Source organism: Chaetura pelagica, unplaced genomic scaffold, assembly GCF_000747805.2.
Source record: "Chaetura pelagica isolate M959 unplaced genomic scaffold, ChaPel_1.0 scaffold270, whole genome shotgun sequence".
Classification (NCBI taxonomy): Eukaryota; Metazoa; Chordata; class Aves; order Apodiformes; family Apodidae; genus Chaetura; species Chaetura pelagica.
Genome location: NW_009951925.1, coordinates 198,609 through 213,642, shown reverse-complemented (window position 1 = coordinate 213,642; position 15,034 = coordinate 198,609). Strand labels below are relative to the sequence as shown.

The 15,034-nt window shown below is 44.8% G+C and overlaps 1 protein-coding gene across 1 annotated transcript in view; it reads left to right on the top strand.

Moving 5' to 3' along the window:
- Window positions 1-10,408, top strand: part of SYT11 (synaptotagmin XI) — a 21,461-nt gene extending 11,053 nt beyond the window's left edge. The window contains exons 2-4 of the mRNA XM_009996084.1: window positions 4,678-5,501; window positions 7,971-8,091; window positions 9,943-10,408. Of these exons, the coding sequence (XP_009994386.1) occupies window positions 4,678-5,501; window positions 7,971-8,091; window positions 9,943-10,253 (1,256 nt within the window). The 3' untranslated portion in view covers window positions 10,254-10,408. The remainder of the gene's footprint in view (window positions 1-4,677; window positions 5,502-7,970; window positions 8,092-9,942) is intronic.
- The last annotated feature ends 4,626 nt before the right edge of the window (window positions 10,409-15,034 follow it).

Below are 15,034 nucleotides of genomic sequence, written 5' to 3'. Positions count from 1 at the left end.
GCTGGTCCAGCCTGGGCATGGACACCCGGCACGGCTCCCTGGGGCGCCGGTGAAATAATTCTGAGTTGTTACTCGGGAATTTTTAAAGTATTTTATTCCTGTAGCCCAGTGGGTGACCAGGGCTGGTACCTGGTGTGGGGTTTCTCCAGTCCGGATGATTCCAACTAATGCCTCTTTCTGTCATCCAGCAACTGACCGACCTTCCCCTCAGACCTTAAGGATCTGTAATTAAAGCACAGCTAATACATTTCCTTTTAAATACCGAAGTACTTAATAACAACTCTCCATACTAGATCATTTATTTAATGTATCGCGTGTCTACTTACCTTTTACATTGTGTTTCCTGGAATCCAACAGCCACATGCTGTGATAATGTAACCATTGGCCACTGATAGGGTATAATTAGCTAACATCAGTTTTAAGAAGAAGTTTTTAATGGCTTTTCATTAACTGAAAAATAATTCCAAATCCCGAAAAGGTGGTCTTGTTTCAGCTGGATCTTAGCACCACATCAGAACAAAGATTTCTTCTATAAAGTTTGAATAAAAAAGCCCAGTTCTGCTCTTTCTGAGAGAGGAAAGAGGCTGCAGTGCCATTTAAAATGGACATTATACACAGCCAGGGGCCCGACCTGAACTGAAATTGTTTTTAGGCAGCTTCACATCAGAGTAGTTTTCAACTGTAAGGAATTATGGAGACAGGACTAATTAACATATTGAATGATTATCTAAGTAGGGAGTTTCCATCCAGGAGAGGAGGGGTGTCACTCCCTGCTTCTTCTAATGCCAGAGCAGGTGTTGAATGACAGGAGTTGGGGTGGGCTCTAAACATGAGCCCTTGATTTCTCCTGCTGCCTAATTAAGTTGGGGAACTCTCTGCCACACAACATTATGGAAGCCAAATTTAAGGATTAAGAAAATTTGATGGAAGAGAGGTCACACAGGTTAACTTGATGCTGTCTGGTGTGGCTGCTGGTTGCTACTAAAATTGTCCCATCAGATCTGCAGGAAATGAAGGTATAAGAGCTGATTCTGTGAAGACACAACAGAACCAAAACACACAAGACATCAGAATAAGGACTGTTTGCATTTGTCCTATTTATGCATATCCACTGAAGCTTGTAATACTAGTTTAAGGCAGAGTTGTGTTCCAATGAGCTGTTAGAGGGAACATTAAATAACAAAATTCAGTTGGGTTTGGGGTGTTTTTGATTAATATTATGAATACTTCTTGCTGTAGTTAATTCCATCCAAGGCTGTACTTGCAGTGGGGCCGGTTTATCTGTGAAGTCAGTAACCATTGCAAGAGACTCACAGTTCCAGTGTATGAAGCTTTCTGTCTAACCAGAAGTGATTTTGCTATATTTGCAAAAAGGAGATGGATCCTTTTGAAAATTCCACTTTTCCCCCAGCCTAACAGACACTCAGATTGTAGCCTGGCAGCCTTGTCTTCTGGCTTTTCACCTCAATAAATAGTAATGTGGAAAAAACAGAGAAAATAAAAAATCAAGTTGGTCTCTCTAGCTTCAGTTGTGAGATTGGAAGATTATTTTATCCTGGTTGTGGTACAGAATGAAGATAGGAAAATCAGACAAGTTTACCTTTTTACTAGTTGTTCTGTTCAGCTATAGCCATGATAGTCATGACAATGATTTCTGGTTTTCCTTTTTTGTATGGAAGCAGCTACAGATTTTAAAGAAGGAGATGTAGGGCTACTGGGCTTTTTAGGTTATTTGCTTAAGGGGAAAAAAAAATCATAGAATCATAAAATGGTTTCATTTGGAAGGAACCTTAAAGATCATTGAGTTCCAGCTCCCCTGCATGGGCAGGGACCCCTCCCACCAGACCAGGTTGCTCCAAGCCCCATCCAACCTGCCCTTGAACACCTCCAGGGATGGGGCAGCCACAGCTTCTCTGGGCAACTTGGGCCAGGGTCTCACCTCCCTCACATCAAAGGATTTCCTCCTTGTGTCCAACCTAAATCTCCCTCTTTCAGCTTAAAACCATTCCCCCTTGTCCTCTCACTACAAGTCCAAAGACCTTCCCCAGCTTTCCTGTAGCCCCTTCAGGCACTGGAAGCTGCTCTAAGGGCTCCCTGGAGCCTTCTCTTCTCCAGGATGAACACCCCCAACTCCCTCAGCCTGTCCTCATAAGAGAGCTGCTCCAGCCCTCAGGTCATTTTTGTGGCCTCCTCTGAACATGTTCCAACAGGTCCACATCCTTCTTGTGTTGGGAGCTCCAGAGCTGGACTGAGTGCTCCAGGTGAGGTCTCACCAGGGCAGAGTAGAGGAGCAGAATCACCTCTGTCCATGTGCTGGCCACACTTCTTGTCTTGTGGTACAGCCCAGGATGGGGCTGGCCTTCTGGGCTGCAATTGCACATTGGTGGCTCATGTCCAGCTTTTGATCCACTAGTGCCCCCAGGTCTGTTTCCACAGGGCTGCTCTCAAGTGTGTCCTTCCCCAGCCTGTATTGATATCTCTGGTTGCCCTTGGCCCAGGTGCAAGACCCTGCACTGGGCCTTGTTAAACCTCATGAGGTTCACCTGGGCCCACTTTTTCAGCTTGTCCAGATCCCTCTGGATGGATTTCAAATTTTAGAAAGCTTTAATAATGATGAAACCAATAATACAATAATATATTATAAGAAGAGCCTGGCTCTACCTCCCACCAAGAAACTGAAGGCAGGAGAACAGTCTCTCCCTTTTCCTTTTATTTTAAGACTGAGCAAATCCCTCCCTTCCTGTCTCTCCTCATCTTCCTTCTGCCCTCCATTCTCCATCCACTCCAACTTTTTTCATCATCCTGGTGGCCCTTGACTGAAATCGCCTCTGTATGTCAATATAATGTACGGGGGGGCTCAACACTACTGGTTTCTTTACGTGTCCTGGTAATGCCTCTCCGAACTCAACCATTATATAGAGAAAATAACTGGCATGGCTGCTAAAAATGAATATGACACTTTTATAGTGATTCCTGAGGAGCAGAGTTGACATAAACTATAGAAAATATCAAATAATTCCTAAATTCAAATACAGGATTTTCTGTGTCTTGCTTTTGGACACTGTGTTTCCACCTGAAATGTGTAAATTGTTGGCCTTGTGCCTGCCCTGAGGGGCTAGGACAAAACAATCAACCATTTCAGGCCAAAGTGATTTTTTACCTATTTTTTAAGTGTAATTCCAGACCCAGGGTTATGGCCATATTTATGATTCTGCTCCCTTCCTGTTGTTGAAATAGAATTGTGTAGTTTTTCTGAACAGGGCATAAAAACAAAACAAACAAAAAAAAGCCTCACCTCAAGCTTGAGAAAACCAGAGAGCTTCCAGCAAATCAAGAAGCTGTATTCCTGTGGAATGACAGAATGTTGGAGATTGGAAGGGCCCTCTGAAGAACATCAAGTCCAACCCTCCTGCCAGAGAAGGACCAAGTCTAGGGCAGGTCACTCAGACGTCATCCAGATTGGTCTTCAAAGTCTCCAGAGGAGACTCCACAACCTCTCTGGGCAGCCTGTCCCAGGGCTCTGTCACCCTCACAGGAAGGAAGCTCTTCCTTATGTTAAGGTGGAACTTCCTGTGCTTGAATTTGAATCCATTGCCCCTCATCCTATCACAGGGCACAAGTGACAAGAGATTGCCTTCTTGATGCCCTTATGTATTTATAGACATTAATTAGATCCTTTCTCAGGCTTCTTTCCAGACTAAACAACAGGTCTCTCAGCCTTTCCTTGTGAGGCAGGTGTTCCAGTCCTTTCATCATCCTTGTAGTCTCTGTTGGACTCTCTCAAGTAGATCCCTGTCCCTCTTGAACTGGGGAGCCCAGAACTGAACACACCTCCAGAGAGGTCTCACCAGGTGCTGGTAATCATAGAATTGTAGAATACCAGGTTGGAAGAGACCTTAAGGATCATCTGGTCCAACCTTTCTAGGTAATAATATAGTTGAAATGAGATGGCTCAGCACCTTGACAAGCTGAGACTGGAAACCGTCCATGTAGGGGAATCCACCACTTCCTTTGGGAGATTATTCCAAAGTCTAACTGTTGGAATCAGAGAATCATCTGAGTTGGACGAGACCTCCAGACATCATGTAGTCCAACCCCCCCTGCCAAAGCACTATCATCTGGAGCACAACCCACAGGTCTTGAATGTCTCCAGAGGAGACTTCACAACACCCCTGGGCAGCCTGTCCCAGAGCTCTGTCACCCTCACCATAGAGAAGTTTTTCTTCATGTTCAGCTAGAACTTCCTGTGTTCCAGTTTAAGCCCCTTTTCCTGTTGCTGGATGCGGGAAACGGTTCTTCTTCTTCCCCACATAAGTCTAAACAAAATGGAAAAGATCCTGACTCTGTTCTCACAGTGAAAAATTTTCTTCTGAGTCCAACTGGAATCTCCCCTGGAGTAACTTGCACCTATTACTAGAAAACAGGAGCTTGATTTCGCCAGAGAAGGCATTCAACCATTTGAGATTTGTAGCATGTGAAACACAGTCCAAGTGTTCCTTGGGAGTGTAAAATGCTCCCCACATGGGAAAATATAAATTAAAGGAAGTAATTTTAAGCTTTGATACCAGGATCATTGAATTAAGAGCAACACAGTAGTACCATATAGAACTCCATCCAGATGTGCTTGCCCACCGCTGAGGTCCAAGCTCCTTCCTGACTGCTTTGTCTTCTCCACAGATGTCTCTCCAGTTGTGGCAGGCCTCATCGGTGCTACCGTCCTGGTGGTTTCTGTCTCAGTAACAGTTTTTGTGTGGACATGCTGTCACCAGCAAGCAGAAAAGAAGCACAAAACCCCACCATATAAATTCATCCACATGTTGAAAGGCATCAGCATCTACCCGGAGACCTTGAGTAACAAGAAGAAAATCAACCGAATCCGGAGAGACAAGAATGGTTCTCCTAAGGAGCCTGGAAGGGGAAACCTCTCGGTGGATGCTGCTGAATCTGGTTTAATAGGCTCTGATAAGGCTCCAGATGGGCCAAATGCGGCTCCCCACATTGACCAGCTCCCAATCAAAGTAAATTATGGAGATGAACTAAGTCCAGATCAAAGCCTCACTCCAGGAGGAAGTAAAACCTCTTCCCCCTCTTCTCCAGGGGATGACGTCATGTTGGGTGAACTGACTTTCTCAGTGGACTACAACTTCCCTAAAAAAGCACTGGTAGTTACCATTCAGGAGGCTCACGGGCTGCCAGTGATGGATGAGCACACTCAGAGCTCTGACCCTTATATCAAGATGACAATTCTTCCAGATAAAAGGCATCGAGTGAAGACTCGTGTACTTCGCAAGACACTAGACCCAGTCTTTGATGAAACCTTCACCTTCTACGGGATCCCGTACAGCCAGCTCCAGGATTTGGTGCTTCACTTCCTTGTGTTGAGCTTCGATCGTTTTTCTCGAGATGATGTCATTGGAGAGGTCATGGTGCCCCTTGCAGGGGTGGATCCAAGCACTGGGAAGGTTCAGCTGACCAGGGAGATCCTCAAAAGGAACATACAGGTAAGTTGCTTTATGTAGTGTGACACAAGATTCCTCGCATTTTAGTTGATCCCAGTTCTTTTGATTTGGGAAGCCTTTGTGGTCTAATGAGCAGGATATTGGAAATCCTTGGCCAGGAAACCCATTTTTCCAAAGATACATATTATATGGTATTATTTCAATTTGGTGGTTCTCTGCTTTGTGCTTATGGTGGTTTGATAAGGCCTGGTCACTATTTAGGCATGTTACTATTAATAATGCCATGAAAAAAGACCGAGTCCCCATTTCCAGGGAAAAGAGCTGCTGGGATCATGGGACATTCACCTGCAAAGACAAACCTGACTCTGCTCTGCCCACTTCAGACACTGGCGCTTGTGCTGATCCATGTCTGAGCTTTGAGGGAGTGGGAACAATCAATGTAGCCAGCAGAGTCTGACATGGTTCCACCTGTCTTGGAGCGGAGTCTCAATCAGCTCAGATGAATCCCACCCTAGATGACGCTGTTACATTCTCACTCAAGAACAAAATGTGTGTAAGGTGGTTTTGTCAAGTGCAGACATTAAAATGTAGGTGAAATTAATCCCCCTCTCAGTGCGCAGTGCTGGAAGATAAGCAGTCCAGATAGGGTATTAAGACTTACTATGGGGCAGGTAGGTGTCTTCTGTCCTCAGAAAATCTGCTGTGCTCAGGTGGCAGGATGAGGTGGTACTGCAGATCTTTATTTTCTTGCCCAGTTTATTTTTGTACCCACCCTCCAGGTTCAATAGGAAAAGGTGTTTGAGCTCATTTATTGCCTTGACATTTGGAAGTCATCGCTGCACTCTATAAACTGCTTCATCACATCCCAGAGTGGCAGGACTTGACTTGAAACATTTATTTCTACTATATGGGGCATTTAACTTTTTTTTTTCCATTAAGTTATTTAAAGGAGAACCTATGTCAAGGACTCAAAACAAACCAGAACAATCCAAACAAAACCAGAGCTCTGGGAATTACTTTGCTTATCTGAAGGTGTTTGGATGCTTTACATTGTGGCTGGTGTAGGTTCATTCCGCGGTATTCATGTCTGACTGCATCTCTTAGAGGTAATAGATGAAAAATAGAGGGAAAAGCTCACACTAAATAAAAATAGATTTAATCAAGGATGCAATTTATTTAACATTTCTTAGTAATTAAAACTAGATGTACCCTGATGCCAGGTGTGCACTCTGCATCATTCCATATTGTCAAACAGCTGCTCCTGAGCAAAGTTTCCATGGTCAGTAAGTTTCAAAATCTGGAGTACAGATGAATTATTGCACTGATCCAGCCCAGAAAAGGTGTACATCCCATCCTCATGAGCATTCCCAACAATTTCTACCAGATGATCTAAGAATACAAATGACTTTGATGGAACTGCATTAAATTCCATCAGCCAAAAGAACCCCAAAATTCTGACAACAAACACACCCCATCCCAACAATCACACTGATGTAGCCAGGGGGCCAAGAACTTGTTCCGCTATTTATTCTGCTCCCCTAATTCTGCATAAGCCTTTGTTTCTTGTGTTTGGAAAACTTGTCTTCAGCACACAGGAACTGCTGAAACAAAAAGAAGCCACCAACATGGTACATCTTCCCTGTCGGAGTTGATGTGCATAACGTTTTCCCACCATGCTGAGTAAGAGCAGTTTAAAGACCAGCTTCACCTCTTGGGTGATCACCAGAGCATTTAGTCTGACATTTACTCTAGTGTTTCACTGGCTTGAAGTGAGAAAATTTCCTTCCTTGGGGACCTCCCAGCTCCCCTTTTCTCTGCTGGGTGAACAGGACCAGATGCTGATGGGACAGGAGGGACAGGGAGCTGCTCTGTGGCTCTGCCATCTCTGCCATTTTATACCCATTGCTAACAAGCTTGCCCTCATAGCAAATGAACTTCATCTAAATTAGTGCCATCTCAATTAAAGTTAATGAACACTATCTGGAAATCAAAACTAATTATCTTAATGTTACTCTTCTAAAAGATATACTGCAAGTCTAACTGAGTAGATATGGGTTTTTATCTTCTTTTATCTTCATCCTGCACCTTTGCAGACTAAACTGATGGTGAAGCTGTCACAGCCCACCTGGGGAACTTGAGGTGCTTGGCCATTTGACCTCCACCAGAAGTCAATGAAACTTATCTCCAAGACCCAGACACCTCCAGTAGCAGACCTCAAAAGGCTGCCCCAGCTGCTCTTCTCTCAGGAGGTGCCCACCAGGTTTGCCCTCATGGAAGCCCAGGATTTGAGTGGAGGGGCTGTCATGGTGCTGCAGCAGGTGTGGGGTGAAGCCTGCAGAATAATCTTGTGCTCCCTCTCCCAGAGGCTCCTGCTGCCTGAATGAGGCATTTTAAATGGCCTGTGTCTCATTTTCTGACTTCATAGGGATTTAACACAGGGAAAGGAAATTCTGGTGACCAACATTTGCTCATATGACCATTTAATAAGATTTTTCTGTTTCCTTTTCACAGAAATGCATCAGCAGAGGGGAGCTTCAGGTCTCCTTGTCGTACCAGCCCGTGGCACAGAGAATGACTGTTGTGGTGCTGAAAGCCAGACATTTGCCAAAGATGGATATCACTGGCCTCTCAGGTAGAAGCTATTTTCTCCAGCTCTAAATGCATAAGAAAAAAAATCTCCCAAGTTCACTTTCAGATCTTTTTACCTGTCTAACCTCAAGTTTTCCTTTGTTTGCTCACTTTCCTTCAAACTCTTTCTGAGGGGGGTGGATCACTACAAGTCATCCATCACTCACAAACAGTTCTGCAAACTAGACCAAGTCCTTCTTACTGCCAGACCAGCAGTTGCATCTTTCTGGCATCCCCTGGTTTGTTTCTGAAGACAGAATTTGCCAAATTCAGCAGCTCTCCCTGTTGCTTTGGCCAGGCTGTGCAGCTTGGGGCCTCACACGGGTGCCTCCCAGTGTTGCCCTGAGCAGCACTTTTTCCACAGCTGCTGTGTCTCCCTCAAACCCTGCCTCTGGGAGAAGAGGGTAAAAGAGAGCTAATGGAAGAAAGAGGAGGAATAAACTCAGAATAGAGAGGAGTGAATTAATATGACATTGGAAACACTTGTATGGTTTTGTTGTTGTTTTGGCTGGATTTGTTGTTTCACTCTTTGAAGACAAGAGCAGCTGTTCTAGCTTCCTAGTTCACAGTCACAGATTCTCAGACTCCATCCCCTTAGCAAAGTTTCCTTCAGGATTATGGGAAAACAGTTGGAATCAACTTGAGATTCAAGAATAGCCAGTCTGATAGCAAATTTAGTCCTGTTTTTGCAGCTTTCTCCTGTACAGCTCAGGAAGGATACAGACTAGGCTTAATTCTCTATTGTAGGCCTTAAATTTTACTCTTTCTAAAAAAAAAAAAAAAAAGCTCTCTATATGTGGGCTGCAATTACAGGATCCATTTTTCAGTAACTTTTTCTGCCTGCTGAATCTGGCAAGACGAACAAAGTTTCTTTATATAATTTTGTATTATGATCATCGTTTCAGTTCCATAAAAAAAAGTGAAAATGGGCATGTAAATTCCAGTTTCAAAACCTGTGTTACATGGAGAACAGCAGCCCTCTGTGCCTTGTATCTTCATTTTAATCCTAAACAACCATCCATATAAATTATTAAAACCCTTTTGACACTTTGTTGGGCTATTTCCTGAAGCAGCGTAAAAGTATTTATTGTTATAGGTGACAGGGAGAAGTGAAATTTTGAGACTACCCACTGAGGAAAGGCTGGGAGAGCTGGGGCTGTTCAGCTGGAGAGGAGACTGAGGGGGAGTCTCATCAGTGCCGATCAGTATCTACAGGGGGTGGCAGGAGGATGGGACCAGACCCTTCTCGGCAGTGCCCAGTGACAGGACCAGGGACAATGGGCACAAGCTGGAGCATGGGAGGGTCAAGTTAAACAGAAGGAGAAGCTTCTTTCCCGTGAGGGTGACAGAGCTCTGGGAGAGGCTGCCCAGGGAGGCTGTGGAGTCTCCTCCTCTGGAGACATTCCCAACCCATCTGGACGTGTTCCTGTGGGATCTACTGTAGATGATCCTGCTCTAGCAGGGGGTTGGAGTAGATGAGCTCCACATGTCCCTTCCAACCCCCACCACTGTTTTGGGTGGTTGGGCACTGAAATCACCAAGAAGCTTTCTGATTGGTATTTCTAGGAATAATTACAGCAATTTACATGCAATGAGCTTCCCCCCAGCTCCTGCGCAGTTTTGTAACTCATAAAGAACTCAGCCTGCCCAGGTCAGCTGGCTGCTTGTTTGAGGAAACAGGCCAGCAGTGCCTCAGCCTGGGGAGCTGGAAGGAGCAGTCTGGGGAGCTGGAAGGAACAGCTTGCAGTCACAGCAGTTACTGGAACTGGCTTCAGTTCAACAAGCTGAACCCCCTCAGTGACTTCCAGAGTCAATTCCTGGGCTGTGTTATTAGTCTCTTTCTCTTCTCCAGCAGATCCCTACGTGAAGGTGAATGTTTACTACGGCAGAAAGCGCATCGCCAAAAAGAAGACTCACGTGAAGAAGTGCACTTTGAACCCCGTCTTCAATGAATCCTTCATTTATGATATCCCAGTGGATCTTCTGCCTGACATCAGCATCGAGTTCCTGGTGATTGATTTCGACCGGACCACAAAGAACGAGGTGGTGGGGCGGCTGATCCTGGGCGCGCACAGCGTGACAGCTGCGGGGGTTGAGCACTGGAGGGAGGTGTGTGACAGCCCGAGGAAACCTGTTGCCAAATGGCACAGCCTGAGTGAATATTAGCAGGGGGTGCAGCAGCCACAGCCAACTCATAGACCAGACTTCAGCCTTGTTTTAGCTGTAGATCTAACCTTTCGTGAGAAGCAGCAGTTGATTGGTTCTCTAGTGATGTGATTTTTTGCAGGGCACTGAAATTCTAAAAAGCATTAAATGGAATAAAAAAAAAGATACCACGAATATATATAACAGTGTAATCACGCTATTGCATGCCTAATACAAACTGAAATTAGTATAACTACCAATATCAAGTTGCAGGTTTTAATACAATTATCTGTCACTATGGAAGTTGTGTTTGTGCCGAACTGTCTTTGCTGGTATTCACCAAGATGGGCCTGTCTTTCTTAGGCTTCTCCCAAAGTTTCTGAATTCTGCTGTTTAACCTCTAGTTTCTTGTTAGTTTGCCTGCCCATTGGTTCTTGCAGTTCTGTTCTTTACTGGTTTGGGAGTACCAACTGCATTGCCATTGAAAGGTGGTTTAGAATTCTGCACTAGCACAAAAGGAAAATACAGGGGAAAATGGCACTTTCCTTCAGAGAAGAGAGAATTCTGTTGTCAGGTACTGAAATACTTGCTGTTGTGATGGACTTGTTGAGCTGTAAGGCTTCAACATTGAAGATTTGCATCTAAAATTCAAACTCCAACAATTTGATCACGTTATTTTTGCCACGTGGCACTGAGCACAGGCAGGATCTCCCAGACTACCAGAACTGGGGAAACTGTTTCATTTTATTTAACTCTGTCTGTGCATTTAGGGCCCAAGAAAACAACCAAAACCTGACATGTCACTGTTTGGTAAAGAAACTCTTGCTGATTAGGCAGGGATAACCTTTTATCTCTTTATGCCCTGTGATAGGATATGGGGCAATGGATTCCAACTGGAGTCCAGGAAGTTCCACCTCAACATGAGGAAGAACTTCTTTCCTGTGAGGGTGATGGAGCCCTGGGACAGGCTGCCCAGAGAGGCTGTGGAGTCTCATTCTCTGGAGACTTTCAAGACCTGTCTGAATGCCTTTCTGAGTGATCTGCCCTGGACTGAGTCCTCCTCTGGCAGGGGGGTTGGACTTGATGATTTTTGGATGTCCCTTCCAACCCCCAACGTTCTCTGATTCTGTGATTCTTTAAAATATTAAATGTGAAATTCTACAGTGATTGGTAAGTTCTGTGATCATGGCGAACTGTAGATGAGGTAGGGAAGTACCTTGGTACCTTGGAAGAGGTTTTGAGTGAAAAAATTACAAAGCTTCATTCATACTTAAGATAATGTGCATTATATGTGATCTTGTAGTCACCTGAGAGCCAGCTCTCAAAAAAAGGAGTGATCACAGGGCATCGCTACAAAATGTGTTGGGCTCTTCCAGAAGTAAATTTTCAGTTTCAAGGCATCTTGAGTTAGTTCTTACACTGTGAATGACTCCTGAGAGGCTGCGCTTCCCATCCCCTCTGAAGTGTGAAACTGTTACTTGCCAAGTGCGATGTGTACAACTTGAGGCTGTTAGCCATAACTAGTCAGGAGTTTTGATCAGAAGTTCATGGAGTCACATCCCACAACTACAGGTTGGGAAGTAGCTCTCAAGGTAACACACCAGCCTGGGAAGAGGTTTTGTGCAGGCAGCAGCATCTTGGCAGGTAACTCCATTTGGCTTCTTGCTACATTCAAGCCAGGGAAAATATAGGGATGAGAACTGGCAGCAAATTGTGAATGTTGTTGGTCAACTGAGTGGTAATAGTGACAACAGGCTGTAGAAATTAAAATTCTCTCTGAATTCTCCAATGGAAACGTGAAACAGATGTGAGCTGACAAAGAGGCATGTAGAAGACCACAAATTTTCAGTAAAGATTTCGTTGGTTCTGGGCAGCCAGTCTGTTCTGTGCCCTGTGTAATGTAAATGATGTGTTTTAATTTTAAAAAGTTAAGATCATTTAACTACTTACAGGACTTTACTACTGAGTTGTAGAGCCCTGTTGGGATAATGATCCTTTTCACCTTTATACTAATGGCAGTAGAATAACTGAGCAAATCCTACTGGGTTTCCTCTCCAGCCTTGACCCATGTCAAGCAGCAGCTACTGGGAGGGCTCTTTGCACGAACCCTCAGCACTTCATTAGTTGGTGATATTTTGGCATCTCTTCCTAAGAAATTATTTTTGGAAAGCTGAATTTTCTCACTCACTGAAACTTTCTTCCAGGCATTGTCTTTTTAGCAACAGAAGTCATACTGAACCTGAAGCTCTACCTCTCAGCCTGGCATGGCAGACACAAGCATGGACTTGGTTCCTGCTTTATCAACCCTGATGAGGAGGATTTCTACCTGAGGTCAGAGTAGATTTTATCTTTATCTTTGGGTTTCTAGCTCATGCTCTATTTGTTGCTCAGAGCCACAAGCTGGAGAACAAGTCCTCCCTTGGAAATTGGTTTAGATCTATTTCACTCCAAGTTTTTGCACTAAGCAATTGTGTGTTGCTGAAGTTCAGCAACTGTCACGACTTTTCCTTGGAACATGCTTTCCAACACCACTCCAAACATCTGAACAGGAGGCACTAACAACAACAAAAGTTCCTTTTTTCCCTTTGGTGTAAAAAGCATGCTCCAGCACAGATGATCTCCTTCAGATTCCTTTGGTTGAAAAGGAAAGATTAACTTGTCAAGGAAACATGCTCAGGGTAAATAGACTTAGGCTGTCGGGCAGATGGGAGCAGCACCAACACTCTTGTGGAATAATAGGAAACTGAAGATGTGCAGATATATATTTTTTAAAATGTAAAATAGACAGTAAGTGACAGCAGACTCACCGTAGTGAGTAACTCCCAGGTGTGGTTATTCTTTACCTTGTGTCTTCTATTGTAAAAATTAACTTGGACAGTTACAACTTTGTGTGAAAAAAGAAAAAAAAAGAACAAAAAAAAGGCAAAAAAACCTTAACTCAACGTGTGAAACTGCATAATGCTATGAGCTAATCTACTGATGTAATGCTACCTTGTCTGTTGGATTTGTTAACGCACATTGAGCGTGCAAATAAAAATTAAGTCACTTTAGCTGCTGTCTGTGCCCTGTGTGACTGTGGACAGCATGAACCTGACTGAGAACTCATGGATCAAAAGCTGGACATGAGCCACCAATGTGCAATTGCAGCCCAGAAGGCCAGCCCCATCCTGGGCTGTACCACAAGACAAGAAGTGTGGCCAGCACATGGACAGAGGTGATTCTGCTCCTCTACTCTGCCCTGGTGAGACCTCACCTGGAGCACTCAGTCCAGCTCTGGAGCTCCCAACACAAGAAGGATGTGGACCTGTTGGAACATGTTCAGAGGAGGCCACAAAAATGACCTGAGGGCTGGAGCAGCTCTCTTATGAGGACAGGCTGAGGGAGTTGGGGGTGTTCATCCTGGAGAAGAGAAGGCTCCAGGGAGCCCTTAGAGCAGCTTCCAGTGCCTGAAGGGGCTACAGGAAAGCTGGGGAAGGTCTTTGGACAAGGGATTGTAGTGAGAGGACAAGGGGGAATGGTTTTAAGCTGAAAGAGGGAGATTTAGGTTGGACACAAGGAGGAAATCCTTTGATGTGAGGAAGTCTCTGAGCCAGGTTGCCCAGAGAAGCTGTGGCTGCCCCATCCCTGAAGGTGTTCAAGGGCAGGTTGGATGGGGCTTGGAGCAGCCTGGTCTGGTGGGAGGTGTCCCTGCCCATGCAGGGGATGGGACTGGATGAGCTTTAATGCCCTTTCCTACCCAAACCATCCTATGATTCTTTGAAACAATTGGGCTGCATCAGAAGCAGTTCCTGTCACCAGATTCACCAGTGACATTCTCAGCTATTTTAGGAACACTAAGGAAGAAGTGACTGAAGCTCTCAAGACTCCTACTCTAGTGATTCAGTTCCACAACATAACTCCACGACAGACGAGATGCTGAACACACAGAACCATCAGAAGCCCCTGAGATAACACAGGTAGAGATCCACATGATTGCTCTTGTGTTCCAAGTCAATGCCCAGTGCTCCAGGATGTGGTGGTTGATGCTCACCACTAAACAGTGGCCTCTGCACCACAAGTGACAGCAGAGTTTAACCACTTTCAGTTATTTCTCATGGTAATAACTGCAGTTATTAGAGCAGTTGGTTAAAACTGCTCAGCCAATGCTCAGTCACTGATTATTTTCTACTTACTGTGGAAGACAGGAAAAAAAAAAAAAATCTCTCTCCATCCTTCTTTGCTTAGTTTCTTCATCTAATACTGCAACACCTTTAACAAAGGTCCTGCTTCAGTTTCTTGCACCATCCACCAAACAGTCAAAAGAATTTGCATAAGAAAAAAACCCAACAACACAAAACAGAAACAAACAAAAAAAACCACAATGGATTTGACAAACCATTAAAAGAAAAAAGGTTTTGTGGAGAGCATGGAAGTTCAGCCCTGAATCTCTGTCCACCTGGGGTCCCGGTGCTGCAGTTGAGCTCTTGCCTCACCTAGCTCCCCGTGGGAGAAGCTCATGTTGCCAATCTCTTCCAAGGGCTCTTCTGGTATTTCCTTTCGGCAGGCTGTCAGGAACAGCTCTGTCCCTTTCCAAGCCCCCAAATACATGGGATTGCACTAAGAGGGGAGAAGCTACCATCAGGTGGGACCCTTCAGAGCACCCTTATCTCACCCACATTAAAAAGCACTGATTGGATCTCGAGCAGTCCATGATCCATCCACACGGTGTGTGGTTCGGGCCCAACATGAAAACAAAGAACCAGCCTCGTGGCCACTCATTCAACTCCCCCCCTCACACATGCTCTGGGATGGGGAGGACAAAT